Source organism: Nymphaea colorata, chromosome 13, assembly GCF_008831285.2.
Source record: "Nymphaea colorata isolate Beijing-Zhang1983 chromosome 13, ASM883128v2, whole genome shotgun sequence".
Taxonomy (NCBI): Eukaryota; Viridiplantae; Streptophyta; class Magnoliopsida; order Nymphaeales; family Nymphaeaceae; genus Nymphaea; species Nymphaea colorata.
In genome coordinates this window covers 6,988,475-7,006,436 of record NC_045150.1, presented here as the reverse complement: position 1 = coordinate 7,006,436, position 17,962 = coordinate 6,988,475, and the positions used below count along the sequence as shown (strand labels likewise).

Below are 17,962 nucleotides of genomic sequence, written 5' to 3'. Positions count from 1 at the left end.
ACAGTTACATCGGTCTCCATCATATGTAATAAAATATGATACTTATTTTCTCCCCAAAAATCCATAGAATGCTTGGCTCTGATGTTGGGAGAGTGCATAAATTTTCTTTAGCTTGCTATTTTTGGTTGTTCACTACTGGAAGTGGAGTAGATGCCTCCGGATCGCATGTTGGATATGCTTATATGTAAGCATTTTGTTGTAAAAATAAAGTAGATATATGGCTGGCATTGTGGATATATTCATGTCTCCAGGGAAATCAAAATTGCGTCCCAGTGTGTGCGTGTATATATGTGCGTGCGAACATATGAAAAACTGAATGGTGTGCACTTAGCTCCCGTGTACCCTTGTGCTGATTGAGAAAAATGGTCTCACTAAATCTGAGGGCACAAGTAGGTTGGTCAAACTTTATTAAAAATAACTACTCTAATCTTGTTTTCAGAAAATAAAATCTTGGTTTTTTAATGACCAAATTTTGATCCATTATTAGCTGTTACCTTTTATGTCCTTGATTTTCCTCCGTCCAAATGACGTGATTCGAGATTTTTTCTTTGTTAAACAGATCATGTTTGTTAATGCTGCCCGAGTTGCCTCTCTACCTTTAAACCATTCAACCAAGTCATTAAAGAATCCAAAATAATTTATGAACGAGACGTGCATCGTTTATTTGACAAATAATATCCAGAAGCAAGCTTGTTCTTCCGAAATCAAACATAATTTGCTGCGGCTGAAAATTAGGAGGCATCGCCACCCCATGCAACATTCTTCCAGAGGTTGCCACTGGTTGGTTTCTAATGACGATATCAGTTTTGTGCAGACTAAAGACGTACAATATTCTGACGCACAATTATATGAATCAGTCCACGAGGCTGCACCATGCACCAAAGATAATAAAAATTTGTTATTTATATATGTAGTGTTTCATAAACAAAAATTTATGTCATTCACCCCTTGAATAAAAGGCTGCTATGGACAGGGCTGCACACCAGCCGAGTCGAGCCTGAGCTTGGCCAGCTGCAACTCGATTCGACTAAAGAAACTAAGCTAGAGCTCCGCTCGAACTCGAACTCGAACTTGAGTTCCTTATAGTAAGCTCGAGCTCGACTATATTACACAAAATAGAGCACAAACTCGACTCGTTTAAACCATTTAACTCGTTTAGCATTAGTTTGTATAAGCATTAACTTGTTCAACTCGTGTAAGCGCTAACTGGTGTAACTCTGTTAACTCGTATAACTTATGAAACTTGTTTTGGCAATATTATATAGAATACTGGTTTGCGAGTCGGGTCAAGTATAAATAAATCGAGTTCTTGAAACTCGAACTCGGCTCTTTTACTGTTTCAAGTATCAATGTAAGCTCAAATTTGACTCTTTTATAAACAAATTGAGATCAAGCGAGTTCGAGCGAAGCACCAATTGGCTAAGTTTGTTGTGCAGCCATAACTATAGGTTCTTGGCGCCAACGAGCATTAAATCTGCCACGGTGTTCCTGACCAAAGAATGATCATACGTACGACCCACCGATTTCACCAGAAATAACGGTCCCTCCAACTCGTTTGGAGGCTGGGTCGTGACCGATCGGCTATTCGGCCGATTGATCGCCGATTCCAATAGATAATCCTCCACGCCACGTGGGGCCCACCAACTGTAACGGATATAAATAAATGCGAGACGTGTCGCTCGCCGCTTCATGTCCTTTTTCATCGACACTCGACAGTGGTAGGGAGCGATGGCTAAACTGGTGGGGAGCGATCGCAGTGACCCGGCCGAGTTGTTTCCCCCTTTTCTTTGCCGTTGCTTCTCCCTCTCCCTCTTCTCTCTTCTTTCTTCCGCTAATTGATTCTCGAGCGAACATGCAATCTTTACTCCCCTACCATCGTCTTCTTCTTCGCCTTCGCCTTTTCATCATTGTCATCGTTCTCCTTCTTTCGGGCGATCGAGCAAACGGGGGGTTTAATTTGATCCAAGGACTTCTGCGAAAGCTCGATGACGAGCGTGCGCCTAGTGCCGTGCAGGAGGAGGCTGCCATGGGCGTGCTCCGGCGCCTCCTTCCTTCCCATGTCTCCTCCTTCACCTTTCAGATCGTTCCCAGGGTCTCTCTCATTCTCACTCTCTCTCAATACGGGCATCCTTACGCACGTACAAACAACATGAGCAATTAGCACAGTGAACCTTCAGATGTTGTCCAATGGACCCGTCTGGCACATGATATTTTATTATCTTTTTGTTCGTTGTGCGCGTTATTTATAAATTTCTTGAACTAACTGTTTTTTAATTTAATGTGCCAGGGTAGCTGTGGTGGATATAGTTGCTTTTCGATCGATGATTACAATTCTTCCAGCGAGAAAGAGCCGGAAATTCTGTACGTGTGATTTTTTAAAGAGTTGGAGATCTATCACTAGTTCAGTAGACAATGTAAAAATTCAAGTCTGCCTCCTTTCATGGAGCGCCCAACTACCTTTTATCTTATCAATAAGATTATCAATCAGTAGCACCTGCTTATTTCTAAAGAATCTTATGCTATCACCGTCTAAACTTTTATTTGTGACATGGCATGTTGTCTTCAGCTGTTCGGTGATAGCAGAAACCTGTATACTTTAGGTTTTTGCACTTCCGGGCAATTAAACTTTCTTTTGCGCTTGATGTTGTTCGAGTAATATCCATAGACTGATAGAGTTGCTGATATGCTACTTTCACTTGTTCTGTGGCTGCCATCGCCCTTGAAATTGTCTGACATTCTCATAGAAACATATTTTTCTCTTGTTCTCCAGGCAAAACTCTTACATTTTGGACATCACAGTAGGGAGCTAGGGCTGGTTAAATCTTTCCATCATATAATGTAATCCTCAAGATGTAGAGGCTAAACATCCTAAACCCAAGTCCCTTACGATGGATGCCTCAGGGAGCTGCATGGGAGTGAGGGAATGAGGTAGGGAGATGGGAAATGTATGACAGTGCTAACTGCTAAGGATATAAGCGATTGCAAGAATGATGAACGTGGATTCATAACAGGCTAACTAATAAGGGAATAATTACATATCAGATGCATGATCTGTCAGTTCTGGTACATGATCGTAACTAAGAAGGTGTGGTATTATTTACTTCATACATACAGACGAATAGCAATATGCCTTAGCACTTTGGACACACAGATATGATCATATAAGCATGATGGCTTGTAAACTTAACAGTTTGAATTGAATCGCTAGTTCTATAACTGAGTAATTACTTTTAGTTATATTCTGTGTCTGAATCTGAAAGGCATATAAATTAGTGAAGAATGATGAGGGCCAAATACTTTTGCACTTCATCCTTAGAATTCATCCTGTTTTTCTGTCTCCTTACACATGAGAACTGCCACATTGATATGGAAAGTAGGCTCCTCTCAGACACCAGGCTCACCTATTTCATGCCTGTTTTTTGGGGTAAAATTTTTTCTTATTTCATTTGTCTTCCTTTTAGGATTAAGGGCACCACAGCTGTTGAGATGGCATTCGGCCTGCATTGGTACTTAAAGTACTGGTGTGGTGCTCACATTTCCTGGGACAAGACAGGTGGCCCTCAACTTGCTTCAGTTCCTCGGCAAGGATCACTGCCTCATGTTGGACGCAAAGGAGTGAAAATTCAACGCCCAGTTCCTTGGAGTTACTATCAAAATGTTGTCACTTCCAGCTGTAGGTTCTTATTTCCCACTTTTTCTTACTTAAACTAGAAGGAAGCAACAATAATAATGAACAGAAGAACTAGATGGAAGTCACAACTACTCAAATAGGGCATTCAAAAACAAAAGTCTAATTCTAAGTTGCATCATATTCTGATATAATTTTTTATTTTTGATATTATATTGCAAAAGGTAATGCTGTGACCTGTGCTTTTTGCAAACTCTGCCCCTCTCTCTCTCTCTCTCTGTCTTTCTCTCACATACTGTCTCTCTGTCTTTCTTTTTCTCTCTCTCTGTCTCGCTCTCTCTCACATACATGCACACATGCACACACACATACATATGCAGATATACGCACACACCATGTTTGCTCAGTAACCAGTCTTTGATCACTTGATTTGGCATACCAGCAGGTTCTGATGGACAGGTCACTTTCTATTGACAATGAGGTCTACCAGTTTAACATCTATTTTTTTTTTACCTATTATATTGACACAGTGAATCAAGTATGGTTCTTAGCAGCCTAATGCGTAAGAATGTCAATGTACTCAAGAAATGAAAAAGAAAAGAACTAAAATTCTAATTGCTGGCTTTTGACAGATTCTTTTGCTTGGTGGGATTGGGACCGATGGGTGAAGGAAATAGACTGGATGGTCCTCAATGGTATTAATCTACCGCTTGCTTTTACAGGACAAGAGAGTATATGGCAAAAGGTGTTCAAGGTGAGTAGATTGGTATTTCCTTGTTCCCTATTTAGTTCTCATTTGAACTTTTCATTCTCCTGCTCTGAATTTTACATAACTTATTTTATGTGCTGCCTTGGCACTCCAAAGAGAATTAAGTCATTGCTTTAGATGATAGTTACTGTCCCTTCAGCTACGAATCCTTTAATTAAAGTTGTGAATTGGACTTTAACCTGTGCATCTGAATACCTATTTTATTGACTCCATGATGACCCGTACTTGCTCTAATTTTGAAGCATCAATGTCAGGCTATGAACTTGTTTGACTAGTTGCTAACCAAACTCTGTGTAGCTTCTGTGTTGGTCAGGTTTCTGTAAACAAAGTATTTTGTGATTATATGATAAGGTACTAGGTTACTCTTACATTTTCTGAATATAGTTAAAATCCGTGCTAATACTGACCTTCATGCTTGCATGTTTCTAGATGACTTCAAGCCTTAAGATTAATGTCATAGGTATTATGTCACCTTGTATGATAAGTTATGATTCTGAGACATATTGAACTCGTATCATATGTATATTATATATATATCCATGTGTTATATGATAGACCATGGGTCATCGCACACAAACTTGAAGGTTGCTGAATCTGTTTCCTTGGAATTACATTTGTATTGTCGAGTCTTTACTTACTGTTTACTGTTTTCTTTTGCCAAATTCTTTTGTTTAGTTGTGTTCTTTTTGTGATCCTGTCCTTTGCTGTTTTGTTTTGTCAAGTTCTTTTGTTAGTTGTGTTCTTTTTGTGATCCTGTCCATGATTTTTTTGTGTAAAACCTTTGGAAACAAGATAAATTTTACAACGCTAAACTCCCATCTGGTTTTACACGATTTTATAGATGTGTTATGGTTTAGCAACATTCTTATTGTGAGAATAAGGAAAAATAGTTGATGTATGGCATCGCTGCATGTCCATGATGATGATGAATGACAACAAAAGTTGATGATGATAATAGAGATCCATTTATTTGTTGTTAAAAAAATGAGATGAGAACATTGGATCATATGCATACTCTTGTGTTGTGTTTGTTTATGCATGATATGTTGGAGTGTGGTTTACATTCATTACTGAATGTGGTTTACATTCATTACTGAAGTGCATAACATATTGCAGATTGAAAGCTCTTGCTGCACGCTCGGTGCATATACAGATGAATGTATGCATGTTATCTTCTGGCATTCAGTTTTCTTTATCCCATTTTTCTATATCTGTGTTACATGGGTAAACCATGAACCCTTAAGAGAACATGGAATCATATGCATGCTTTTGTGCTAGTCTTATTATGTACAATATATTGGAGGATGGATTTGCATCCATTATTGCAACACAAAACACATTGCAGATTGAAAGTTCTCCAGACACATTTGTAAGGTGAATATGCACATATTCACTTCTGGTGCTTTATTTTCATCATGGCATCAGTCAGGTACTAGTTGTCCCACATCTTCATTATGTGGGTAAAACAGTAAATAATATATCAGTTTTGTTGTTGCTTGTCCATGTCCTTGTGTTTGTCATTTATATGGACTTGCTATTGCATGCATAAGCATGTGTGTGTGTCTGTGAATCTCCTTCTTAACTCTTAAGTATGGTTCTTCAGCTGTTGAGAACTTTTCTATCTAATTCATTGTTCCATATATAGATGTCCTATAACATATCCTACACAAAGAATGCTTCTTTGATACCGGCCTTGGACTTTGAGTAAATAAAAACTTATATTTGCTAGTACCGCTGGCTATCTGATGCACTAGCTTCGAATTTTGTCTTTGATTGCAGAGGTTTAATATTACTGATGCAGACCTCAGTGATTTCTTTGGTGGACCTGCCTTCCTTGCTTGGGCTCGCATGGGTAACTTGCATGGGTAAGTTTTGTGATCATTTCATATTATGGTTTAAGCACCTTTGATTCTCCTTCATTTTGATTCATGTTAAACTGTGGTGGTCTATAAGCTCTTAGGTAACTTCTTGGTTTAGCCTCCACGATTTGCCTTCTTCTAGTTTTGTTTTATGAACACTATTAACATTTTTTTTATGTTGAATCTTGTCACTTCTCCATTAAACTCGGAAGGAATTTTATAAATGAGAGGAGAGAAAGAAGAGATAGAAGAAACGACCCAACTTGTTCATATTTACCCTTGTAAGAAAGTAAAAACAGAAGACAGTTTTGCCTGTTTTTGGCTCAAGTTGAGACAGGACATTTTAAAAGGAAGACAATTACATGAAACAATCTCCACAGTTTTATCTCCTTGTTACTTATGAGCCACGTAGTTTTGAGCTAAAGATTCCCTTGGAATATTCTCAAACCACACTAGCCTTTATATAGTAAAGAAGAACTGAGGCAATTTATGGTTTAACTCCACTATGGATATAAGCTAAAATCTTGCATTTTTTCATATTCCATTTTTTTTAACGTTTTGTAACATTCTTCCATAGCCTTTATCATGCTTTCAATTCCATTTTCAAATTTAACAAGTTTAGGCTTCCATGGACAAGATAATAGACTTCAAAGCATCTCTAGATGACCAGTTTATGAAATTCAGGATTCTTCATTTATGACATGTTCGTCAAGAGAAAAATGAGCATTTTAAGACAGTAAACTGGATCAGCCTGTCTCTGATACTGCGAAAGGAAAGCCTATTGATAATGAACCTCAAGATCTTGAAGAGAAAAAGAAAATGAGCATCAAAGCTCATAAGCACCAAAGAAAGGTTCAAAAGAAACTATTCATTCTATGACTCAAAAGTGCACTAATGCACAAACTAAAAGATGAAGTATTGTCAAGGATGCATTTGATGCGCCTGGAGAAAAGTCCTTTGCAGACTTTTTTTCCTGAATTTTTGCTGTTTTTTTTAGATCACATCAAATACACCTATTTTTTTTCCCTTGCATCCACCACCCCAAATCTAGGAAAGACTTCTGTGGAAAAACGTCAGATCCAGAGGGGTCTGACTCTTTTCCATGGAGACTGCTGGGTCCAGCTTTTTCCCACGGGAACTTTTTGGAGCTGTCTGACAACACTTCTCTGAGCCCATCTCTCTCTCGCTTCTGCCTCACTCCTCTACTTCCTTGTTCTTTCTCTCTATTGCTGCTGCTATGGAAGCAGACCTGGTGTCCCCTTGTTGTTTAGAATCAGTCTCAGAATTCCCAAACAAAAACAATTTCGTGAAAATAGCACACATTTTTACCATTTTATTCATCAGCTAAATGTAAGAAAAGAGTTAACTAAACTGTCAGTAACACTTTTTCCTAATAAAAAGGACAATGATGTTTTTTTTTTAAATTCTAAACATTATTTTCTGAATCATTACAATGTTATATTATATATATATTTTTGATAAAGGTTATTATAATGCACTTCATTTGTGACTGTAAAGTTGTTTTGAGTGGAAGTATAAGATTCCTTTTCTTGGAAGGGTTTGCATAAATTTATCTTTTTTTTGTTCTAGGCTCATCAAACCATTGTCACAAAAAACGCCATTATTTTATAAAAAACGCGTATTATACGTTAAAAACGTCTTTACCGTATAAAACGGGAATAAAATGCGTTTTTTTCAAAAAAACGTTTAAAAATAAAAGACGCGTATAAAACGCGTTTTATACCCGTCTTCCACGTTTTTTAAGACATATGTTTTTAAAAGAAATGGCATGCGTGTAATATTTGTAAAAGAATTGGTTTTTTGTAACTTGGATGCTCCTTTTAATGGCAAAAACGTCTTTTTAAAGGATGGCATGCGTGTAATATTTGTAAACGAATTGGTTTTTTTTAACTTGGACGCTCTGGCAAAAATGTCTTTTTAAAGGATGGCACGCATGTAATATTTGTAAACGAATTGGTTTTTTTAAACTTGGATGCTCCTTTTTAATGGCAAAAACGTCTTTTTAAAAGAGAAAGGGGCTTATTAACTTCCCGCCATCCTCTCCTTTTTCCGTTTTTGATTTTCTCATTTCCCGCCTCTTGCTGGAGTTCACTTGGGAGGGGAAGGGGAAGAATTTATTAACTTTAAACTTTATTTTCAATTTAAACTTTATTTTCAATTTTTAAGTTGGCAAATTGTTTCAGACATGTACCTAAAATTTGTTGCTTATCTAGCTATTTTCCAATGTTTTTTTAATTTCTCATTTATTTTATTTTTATATAATTGTTAGGATTTTTTTATTTATTTTTTAAAAATTTACCGTCTTTTTCCCGTTTTATTCCCGAGATTTTTTCCTCGCCGTATTATACCCGTTTTTTTCCTCGCCGTATTATACCCGTTAGCGTCTTATGTGACAATGCATCAAACAATAGAAAAAATCTCCAGATAAGTGTTATGTGCCCATCAAACGCTAGCTGAATTTGGATTGAAGGAAAAAATTTCTCTCAGGCCTACTGCATGAATTTTTTCTTGATAAACAATTCCTGGATTTTTTTTTTTTTGTGGCCATGAAATGATGAAACACCCCCTAAATGAATAAGAGTGAGTAGAAGTGATAGTTTATAAAAAGGAAGAAGCTCTCACTTGTAGCGAAATGTAGCACTAAATTAGTTATTACGCTGCCCCCAATGGCTAGAAAACTAGCTGTTGTCACCAGCCCAATGGCTAGTTTGGTGCTTTTAGTGCAGCCTTGAGTTAGGACATAGAAAAGAAATACAAGAAGACAAAAAAAAAAAAGAAATACAAAAGGGAAGATACAAAGAGATAAAGGATGATCCACTCCTATATATATATGTGTGTGTGTGTGTTAAAAAATATGAATGTGGATATAACTGATATATGGATGATTATATAACAGTACTTGCATATTTTCTAAATTTAGTCAGAAAAAACGTTTTTACTTGAAAAAAAAATGCAAAAAAAGCTTTAAGTAAGTCAGCCGTCTAAAACTTAAAAAGTGCCGATTTTTTAAAAAAAATTGTCAAAATGAAAAAACATGTTTTTTTTGCATTTTTTCCCCTTTCTTTCATTTTATTCACTTTTTGTAATGCCTTGATTGTTTCATTTTCTGCTTTTTATTTGTTGCAACTCTACTTATCTTTTTATGTTTGTGTTATTAGTTTCTCACTTATTTTATTTTTGTCTAATTTCAATTTTTTAATTTTTTAAAAATTTACCATATTTTCCCCATTTTTTTCAAGCTCACTGTATTATACCCAAAAAAAACCTAATTGTTTAAAATGCGAGAAAGTTTTTTGTGACTATGTTTCTGATACAACCTGCACATCGATCCTTGTACTGATTGATTTGCCATTCATGTGGGAATATGGGCTTTGTGTCCTATATGAGTTCATCACATTCATTTTACTATTCTAACTTGTGCTTGTATTTGAAACTTTGCTAGGTGGGGTGGACCCTTATCACAAGCATGGTTGGATGGTCAGTTAAATCTGCAAAAACTTATACTAGCTCGTATGCTGGAACTGGGCATGACACCAGGTTTATTTTTTGACCTGGAGCTATTGTTAATTTGCACTTCCTATATCTTTATCTTACATCATACTTACTTTCAAGTTTCAACAAAGTTCAACATCTATTTAATTGGCATTTGATGAATTGCTAGTCGTTCGATAGTTATTTCCATCTGACTTATATTTTACATTATGCTGGCGAAAGCCAGGCAAAACGCTGTGCTTATAATGATGACACCTTTTTTCACACTGCAAAGTTGCTCGAGGTCCTTCATGAAGACTTACTGTGCCCATGCGCATGTGCAGTTGCATATGGTAGCTGGCATGGGTCAGATGCATATGCAATGATCATGCGGATATGGCTGAACATGGACACACTTTATGCATGGGGATTTTTCTTCCATTTATGATGGTGTCTTGAGTTGCTGGACCCACCAGCACCCATGATGAGAAATGGCCATTGTGTGGTGGACCAGGTCTGGCCTTCAAATTTAAACTGCAGCTTATGTTGGCCTAGTTTCAGTTGAAGATACTGGCAATGACCGATTCCTGCTTTGCTTAAGGATAGGCTAGTTTGTATTCACTATTCAAGGGATCCAGACCACATTCCTGGTTTCAGCTAATGCTTCTCGTGCATCCTAGGCAGCCCACATCAGTTCCACCCCCTTAGTTGGGTCTTGACCACAAGACCCTTGACCAATTATTCCTTGAGCTCTAGATCAACTTAGCTCCATTCAGTTCCTTGGTAAAATGGAATCCATACTAACAACTAGCTGGCTAGTGGTGACTGAAGTACTGCTTTGTCCATGGCCAACAATCTGGGTGGCCCATGCCCCGATCGTTTCCTGGCCTATCTTTGTTACATGGCCATCATCTTGCTTTGCAGGCCTAGAGAAGTTTGGCCGCATGGATCTCATTCTCTTTCCAACATGGCTTTCGCTTGATGAATGAGAGGGTGTAGAGGGGTGTGAACCTTGAGAAAGATGACCAGAGCCAGGGCTCTTGGCATCAGACCCATCTTGGAACCTTGAGAAAGAAGACCAGAGCCAGGGCTCTTGGCATCAGACCCATCTTGGCTTATGGATTCACATTCAGTGTTACCACCTGTGATCAGCCTGCTGCCTTTGCTCCCTGAGTTAGCATCCCTTTGTTTCTTATATAGAGGAATCTCAACTTGACATGTCTGTCATGCTGTTAACTATTAGTAGCAACATCATGATTATGTAGGATCATCTCTCTGTGTGCGGGGAGGAACAACTCTATGCACTCATAAGGGGACCTTTTCTCGTCCAATGGTTTATGTTGAACAAAAAAAACATAGAGAACACAAAATATAATGGGGAAAACCGTCAACACGAGGAAAAAACCTCGATATTAGGAGATGATTCCGGGCTCATTAGCTGCCGGTCACTCTCGCTCTTAATTCTAATTAATTCACAAATTAAGGTTATGTAGGTTACTTAAATAGGACCCAACATGAACTGTTCCTGTAGAATGGGTCGGATCGGGTCCAAACCCGAACCCTATCATACGTAACACGTCAAACGCCCCCTCAAGTTGGGCATACAGGTCGAACATGCCCTGTTAGAATGTTAGATTGTATGCATTCTAAATGTATATATATATTTATATATATATATATATATTACATATATTAGTTATCTAATATATGTCTTATATGTATACATATATATATATATATTATATATTTGGATATTAGGATACTTATGTAATTTTTTCTTTTTTATGTATTTTTACTTTTTCTTTTTTACCCTCTTTCTTTTTCTTTATTCCCTAAAGGGGACTAGTCCCAATGGCTAGAATTCTGGCCGTTGGAACTAGTCCCAACGGCTGGCCCTCTTCTTCCTTTTGTTCTCTCCCCTATAAATAGTGTGCATTCCCCTCTTTTTAGGTGATGGCTTGTTAAGCCACATCTTGTATTATTGTTGAAGATCAATACATGTTTTCTTTAGCCTCTTGTTAGAGGACTCTTGTGTATTGCCTTGTTGAGTTAGTGAGAGATTCAAGAGTGATATTCTTGAAGTATTTGTCTTGTTTGGGCCTGATTTACATGGTATCAGAGCCTCGTCTTTGGCTCTTTGTCTTGCTGCCGTTCAAGATTGAAGGTTCAGCTTTTACTCTTACGTTGGAGCTGTGAAGCACTCCAAGTGTTCGAGATATTGCTTGCTGCAGTTTTACACAAGAAGAAGAGTGTTTTTGCTGGCCTCTTTTTGGTGATTTCTTGACGGAATTTATCTCCCTTGGTGGTGAACTCGTGGATGTTGGAAGGGTGGCTGGTTTTTATTATTGCTGAGATTTTATCCTTACCGTGGACTTCTTTTCACGTGGCAGCCATCTTCTTCATAACTTGGAAGTGGATCTACCTTGTTGATTGTGCTCATGGATGACAAAGTATATTCTCTTCCATTTCCCAAACTCTCATCAACAAATTACATACGATTGACTAGAACTATGAAACATTTTATTCGTAGTAAAAGTCTTTGGGGACTAGTTGATGGGACAAAACTTGAACCACAACTAGTCCTTACTAAAGTTGTTGATGAAAGGGCTATGGAATTGGACGGAACCAAAAAAGAGAAACTAGTGGCTGAATACAACAAGAAATGGGAAGAATGGAATGTTGGTCATCACAAAATTATTACTTGGATCTTGACTTGTGTTTATAATGCTACTAGTGGGCAAATCTCTAAATTAAATTTTGCCCTAGAGGCTTGGGAGTATGTAAAGAAAACTCATACCATGAAAGATGTTGCTTATATGTATAATGTTCAACTTAAAATTCACAATCTCCAACAAGGAGATAGATCCATTAAAGATTATGTGGCTGAAATGGATCAATTGTATGATGAATCAAGCATCTTTGAACCACATTGGATGCAAGATCTTCTTCTTAGAGAAAAGCAAATACAACGTGACAAGTTCTATAAGTTTATCATAGGTCTTAGACCCGAATTTGATGGTGTTAAAACCGCTTTACTCCATCGTTCTAAAACACCATCTATGAATGAGGCTATTGCGGAGCTTCAAATGGAAGAAAATCGACTTTGTCTTGATAAAGAAAAAGTCAACAATGTTCTTGCCACATCTAGGCCGGGGGCCCATTTGAGACCTTATAGACATCCTCACTTTAATCGTACAAATGAAGGAGCAATGAGAAAAATTATTTGCTATCATTGTCAAGAAGAAGGACATACCAAGCCTAGATGTCCAAAACTTAGATATTTTGACAAAAGAAGCAATGTTGTGGCTCCAATTCAAGAAGAAAGGAAAGATGCAAGCTCATTTCAACTTGATCAACTCATGAGTGCTCTTCAACCCAAGATCATTGAAGTTATTCAACCTTTACTAAAGGGAGGAAGCACACCCTCAACATTGGGCGCCACCGTGGCATCTACTTCTTGAAGTAAGTATTCTTGGATTATTGATTCGGGTGCATATTTTCATGACTCCTTGTGGATCCCTTCTCACCGAATGCACCAAAAATGATTCTTATTCTTTTGTGAAAACAACGGATGATACTTCTCTTGAAATTGATTTTATTGGAAATCTTGACCAAACTTTTGGATCCAAAACTCTAGAAGCACCTCAAGTAAGATATATTCTTAAGTTAAACTTAAATTTATTATCTGTTTCTCAAATAGCCGACCTTGGTTTTGATATAATCTTCTCACAATACAAATGTTTGATACAGGACCGTGTATCCAAGAAGATGATTGGAGAAGGTTTTAGAACAAATGATTTATACTACATAGAGTTTTTGGATCTTTCAAGACCATCTTGCAATATCTCCAAAGGATGTGACATTCAAACTTGACATCAAAGACTTGGACATTCTAATCTAAAAAAAATGTCTCATCTTCCCTTTATGGAGAAGTTTTGTCAAAAAAACTTTTATTGTAATGATTGTATTAAGGCAAAAATGAAAGTCTTACCTTTTCATAATAGAAATTTTATTGCCCAAAAATCTTTTGATTTGGTGCATTCGGATGTGTGGGGGCCCGCTCCTATTATGTCAAAAGGAGGATTATTGTACTATGTGATCTTTATTGATATTATTCTAGACATACTTGGGTTTACTTTCTAAAACACAAATCGGAGGTTTTCACAAACTTTAAGAATTTTTACAACATGATCTATACCTAATTTGGCTCAAGTATCAAAGTCTTTAGAAGTGATTCGAGAGGAGAATTTATGTCAAATGAATTTCAACAATTTCTAAAAGAAAAAGGCATTGTTCATCAAAGATCTTGTCTTAACACTCCACAACAAAACGGAGTGGCCGAGCGTAAGCATAGGCTCATTATTGAAACTACTAGAGCTCTTCTTTTATCTAAAAATGTCCCCAAAAACATTTGGGCTGAGGCTGTTTTGACTTCAACCTATTTAATTAATAGAATGCCTACCAAACTTTTGAAACATATTTCTCCTTTTGAAAAACTTCACCATGTTAAACCTAATTACAATAGACTAAAAGTCTTTGGTTGCAAATGTTTTGTGTTAAATGACAAAGACGACAAGCTTTATTTAAAAGCCATTGTTTTTGTTTTTATTGGGTATTCCGAATCTCAAAAGGGTTATAGATGTTATGATATTGAAAGATAAAGTTTATGTTTCTAGAAATGTGATCTTTTTAGAAAATAAAGATGGTTTCAAAGATGAACCGAAGAAACTAGAAGATTATACTTTTCTTTGGACTAATGATATTGATGATGATGAACCCGATAAAGTTGAAGAAGTGCCAATTGAAGAAGTCAACAATGATAATCCTACTCATATCATTCCTCTAAAAGAGATTTTAGTTTATAGAAGAAGAGATCCCCAAAATCAAGAGACCTATGTGACACGGATACGGCAGTTTGGGTCACGTACCGGCGTCGACATGCGGACCCTGACATGTGGACACGGCTGGATACGTTTTGGATCGTGTTTGGGTCAGACCCGATCCAAACCACTTTCATAACCCGTTTTTCTTTTTAACCCTCGTTTTCTTTTTACACTTTACCCTCGACGGTCGACCTTCCTTTACCCTCGATGACTTCCGCCGCAGCACAGTTCGGCAATGGCGGTGACGGGGACGACGACGACGACCTCCGGCGATCGACGGTCACATCCGGTGGCGTCCGACGACAGACAGGTAAGTGTTTTTTCTATTATTTTCGATATTAGAAGTTAGGGTTTCAACTTTCATTTGGGGATTTTTCAGATTGGGTATTTCTTGCTGATTTGGGGATGTTTTGGTTTGAAGATTGGACGGTTAAGGATCCTATTCTTCAATGCTATGTGCGATATTTTCTTTTTTTTTTGTTTGATTTTGGGATTTGGGATTTTTGCCTTCGTTGTTGTTGATGATGCTAGATAATGATGAATACGTGATAATAACAATCAAGTGAGATAAGCATGTTCAGCTGCATAGTCGATCGCAGCTAGATATTATAGATGAACTCGGCTGTTGCTCGGAAATTAATGATTCTAGCATCCAATCTAGATGGCATTAACATATAAAATGTTAATTTTATGCATATATATTGTGAAATGCATATATTTTTGGCTACATGATAGATATACGATATTGAAGGAGTTGAAAATTCTTTTAGACATGAATGAACTGCTTTTGCTTTTTTATCTATGAAGGTTTAGTACGATCATTTACCATTCTTGAACAAGTTTTCAGCCTTCCTTCTACTTTTGATGTTTTGTGACTGCATGTTTATACTTTGTCAGTTTGTTGTATTGTTTTATTTCATAAATTTTATGTTCATTATATGTTTTTTCCATCTTTTTATTATGTTTAATGTAGTATGGTGAGCAAAGGAAAAACAGTGTCTTAGTCTCAACCTACAAGTTGTGATGAACAATGTTTTGTTTGAGACTTTCTTGCTTATGTCTTATCACTTATGAGATTGGTGATGAACAATGTTTTGTTTGAGACTTTCTTTCTTATCAGTTATGACTTATGAGTTATGAATTGGTGATGAACAAACAATGTTTTGTTTGACACTTTTTTTCTTATGATTTATGAGATTGTAAGAGTGAATTATTAATTTCATGTTTTTTTTATTATCATTTTTAATTTTTTTGAATATAATATTCGCCACGTCCGCGTATCCTAAAATTTTGAAAATTGCCGTGTCCGCGTACCCATACCCGTATCCGTGTGACATAGCAAGAGACTAATCAATTTCTTCTTTGGAGATCGCAAAGGCACATCAGGCCTCCTCAAAGATTTATCTCTTATGAGTCCTTTTCTCCTAAATTTCGAGCTTGTCTTATGGCACATCATTCTTTTTATGAGCCATCTTCTTACCTTGAAGCTAAGGAAGATCCCAATTGGATATGCTCAAGAATATGGGATTGATTATGAAGAAACCTTTACTCTTGTTGCTCGCATGACTTTTGTTAGAATTCTTATCGCCATTGCTTCTGTTAAACATTGGACTATTTTTCAAATGGATGTTAAAAATGCCTTCTTAAATGGTCACCTACAGGAAGAAGTTTTCATGAGTTTTGACCTACCTCAAAACAAAGTTTTACGTCTTAAAAAAGCCCTTTATGGTTTAAAACAAACTCCCAAGGCCTGGTTTGACAAGTTTAGTGGTGTCATGTTCAATTAAGGTTTCCAATCTTGCTACTCTGATACTGCCATGTTTGTTAAAACCACTTCCGTAGATGTAATTGTTTTATTATTGTATGTTGATGATATGATTATTATTGAGAGTGATGATGAAGGGATTATAGAGGTAAAACATTTTCTTAAGAAATGTTTTCAAATGACTGATTTAGGAATAACATATTTTCTTGGAATTGAAGTTGCTTATAGCAAACAGGGTTATCTTCTTTCTCAAATGAAGTTTGCCAGTGAATTAGTTGACAGAACAAGTATCTCAGATGACAAAGTTGTGGATACTCCAGAAGCACTGAGAGTAAAAATGAAAATTGATGATGGAGAGATATTAGAGAATCTTACTCCCTTTCGGCAAATAGTTGGTGCTCTCTATTATATCTCCATCACCAGACCTGACATTGCTCATGTCGTGCATGTGATAAGCCAATTTCAGCAAAGACCCACCTCAGTGCACATGGGAGCAGTAATGCGATTGTTCGTTATGTGAAAAACACTATCAACAAAGGACTATTTCTGTCTTCCTCCTCTCTATTAGAATTAGTTGCTTATACATAGGGCTGGGCGTCGGGCCGGCAGCCGCCGGGCCGGGCTTGGGCCGGGAAAATCCCGGCCCGGGCCCGACAGCCAGGCTCGGGTCGGCCTGGCCCGTTAGGCCCAGTAATTAAAAAAAATATATATATATTTTAATTTTTTTGGTTTAATAATATATTTTTATTCTTAATAAATATTTTTTTATATTTAAAAATATTATTTTATAATTTAAAATTATTTTTTTAATTAAAATGGGCCGGGCTGGGCCGGGCCCGGAATTTGACTCGGGCCGGGCCAGGCCCAGAATTTGACTCGGGCCGGGCCGGGCTGGGCTGGCCGGCCCGGCCCGATACCCATCCTTACTTATACAAATGCTGATTGGGGTGGAGATCCTAATAATAGGCACTCCACCATTGGTTTTTGTGTGTTTTTAGGTGATTCCTTAATTTCCTGGCGATGCAAGAAACAAAATAAGGTGTCACTATCATCAACAGAAGCTGAGTATCGTGCAATGGCAACTACAACAATGGAGATAGTGTGGCTCAAGAGCTTGATGAAAGATATGGGAATATAATCAATCATAAACCAACAAATAAGCACAAGCATATACATTAACTCTATTTAGTTTTTAGATTCAACGGAAATTAAAGGGTTTGCACCAAACTTGTGGCCTCTCCCAAATTAAGCTCCTTGTCTTTTAGTGCAACATCTCTTTCCCAGTTCCCAACTTGCATATCCCTCGATTGTGTTAAGCAAATCTTCATCATGGTTGCAGATTTTTGGTCTCATCTTGCAGCTCAATTCTTCTTTCCAATTTGCTTTCAGCCTATGACACATGGGTATGGGTACGAGTGAGTGCTAGTACTGGTATGGTTGTGGAGCAATTTTCAAAAAGTTGGGTACGGAGACATAAGCGTACACACCCCCCACACACACATGTATTTATATAGATGCATATATGTATAATCATGAGTTTATAGTTAAATAAACACATAAATTTAT

The 17,962-nt window shown here is 37.2% G+C and overlaps 1 protein-coding gene across 2 annotated transcripts in view; it reads left to right on the top strand.

The window, feature by feature from the left end:
- The first annotated feature begins 1,700 nt into the window (after positions 1-1,700).
- LOC116266793 (alpha-N-acetylglucosaminidase) overlaps positions 1,701-17,962 on the top strand; it is a 53,821-nt gene continuing 37,559 nt past the window's right edge. For both annotated transcript variants that reach the window (XM_031648155.2, XM_031648154.2), the window contains exons 1-6: positions 1,701-2,092; positions 2,288-2,361; positions 3,462-3,673; positions 4,261-4,382; positions 6,177-6,262; positions 9,720-9,814. In XM_031648155.2, coding sequence (XP_031504015.1) covers positions 1,853-2,092; positions 2,288-2,361; positions 3,462-3,673; positions 4,261-4,382; positions 6,177-6,262; positions 9,720-9,814 — 829 coding nt within the window. In that variant the 5' untranslated portion in view covers positions 1,701-1,852. The remainder of the gene's footprint in view (positions 2,093-2,287; positions 2,362-3,461; positions 3,674-4,260; positions 4,383-6,176; positions 6,263-9,719; positions 9,815-17,962) is intronic.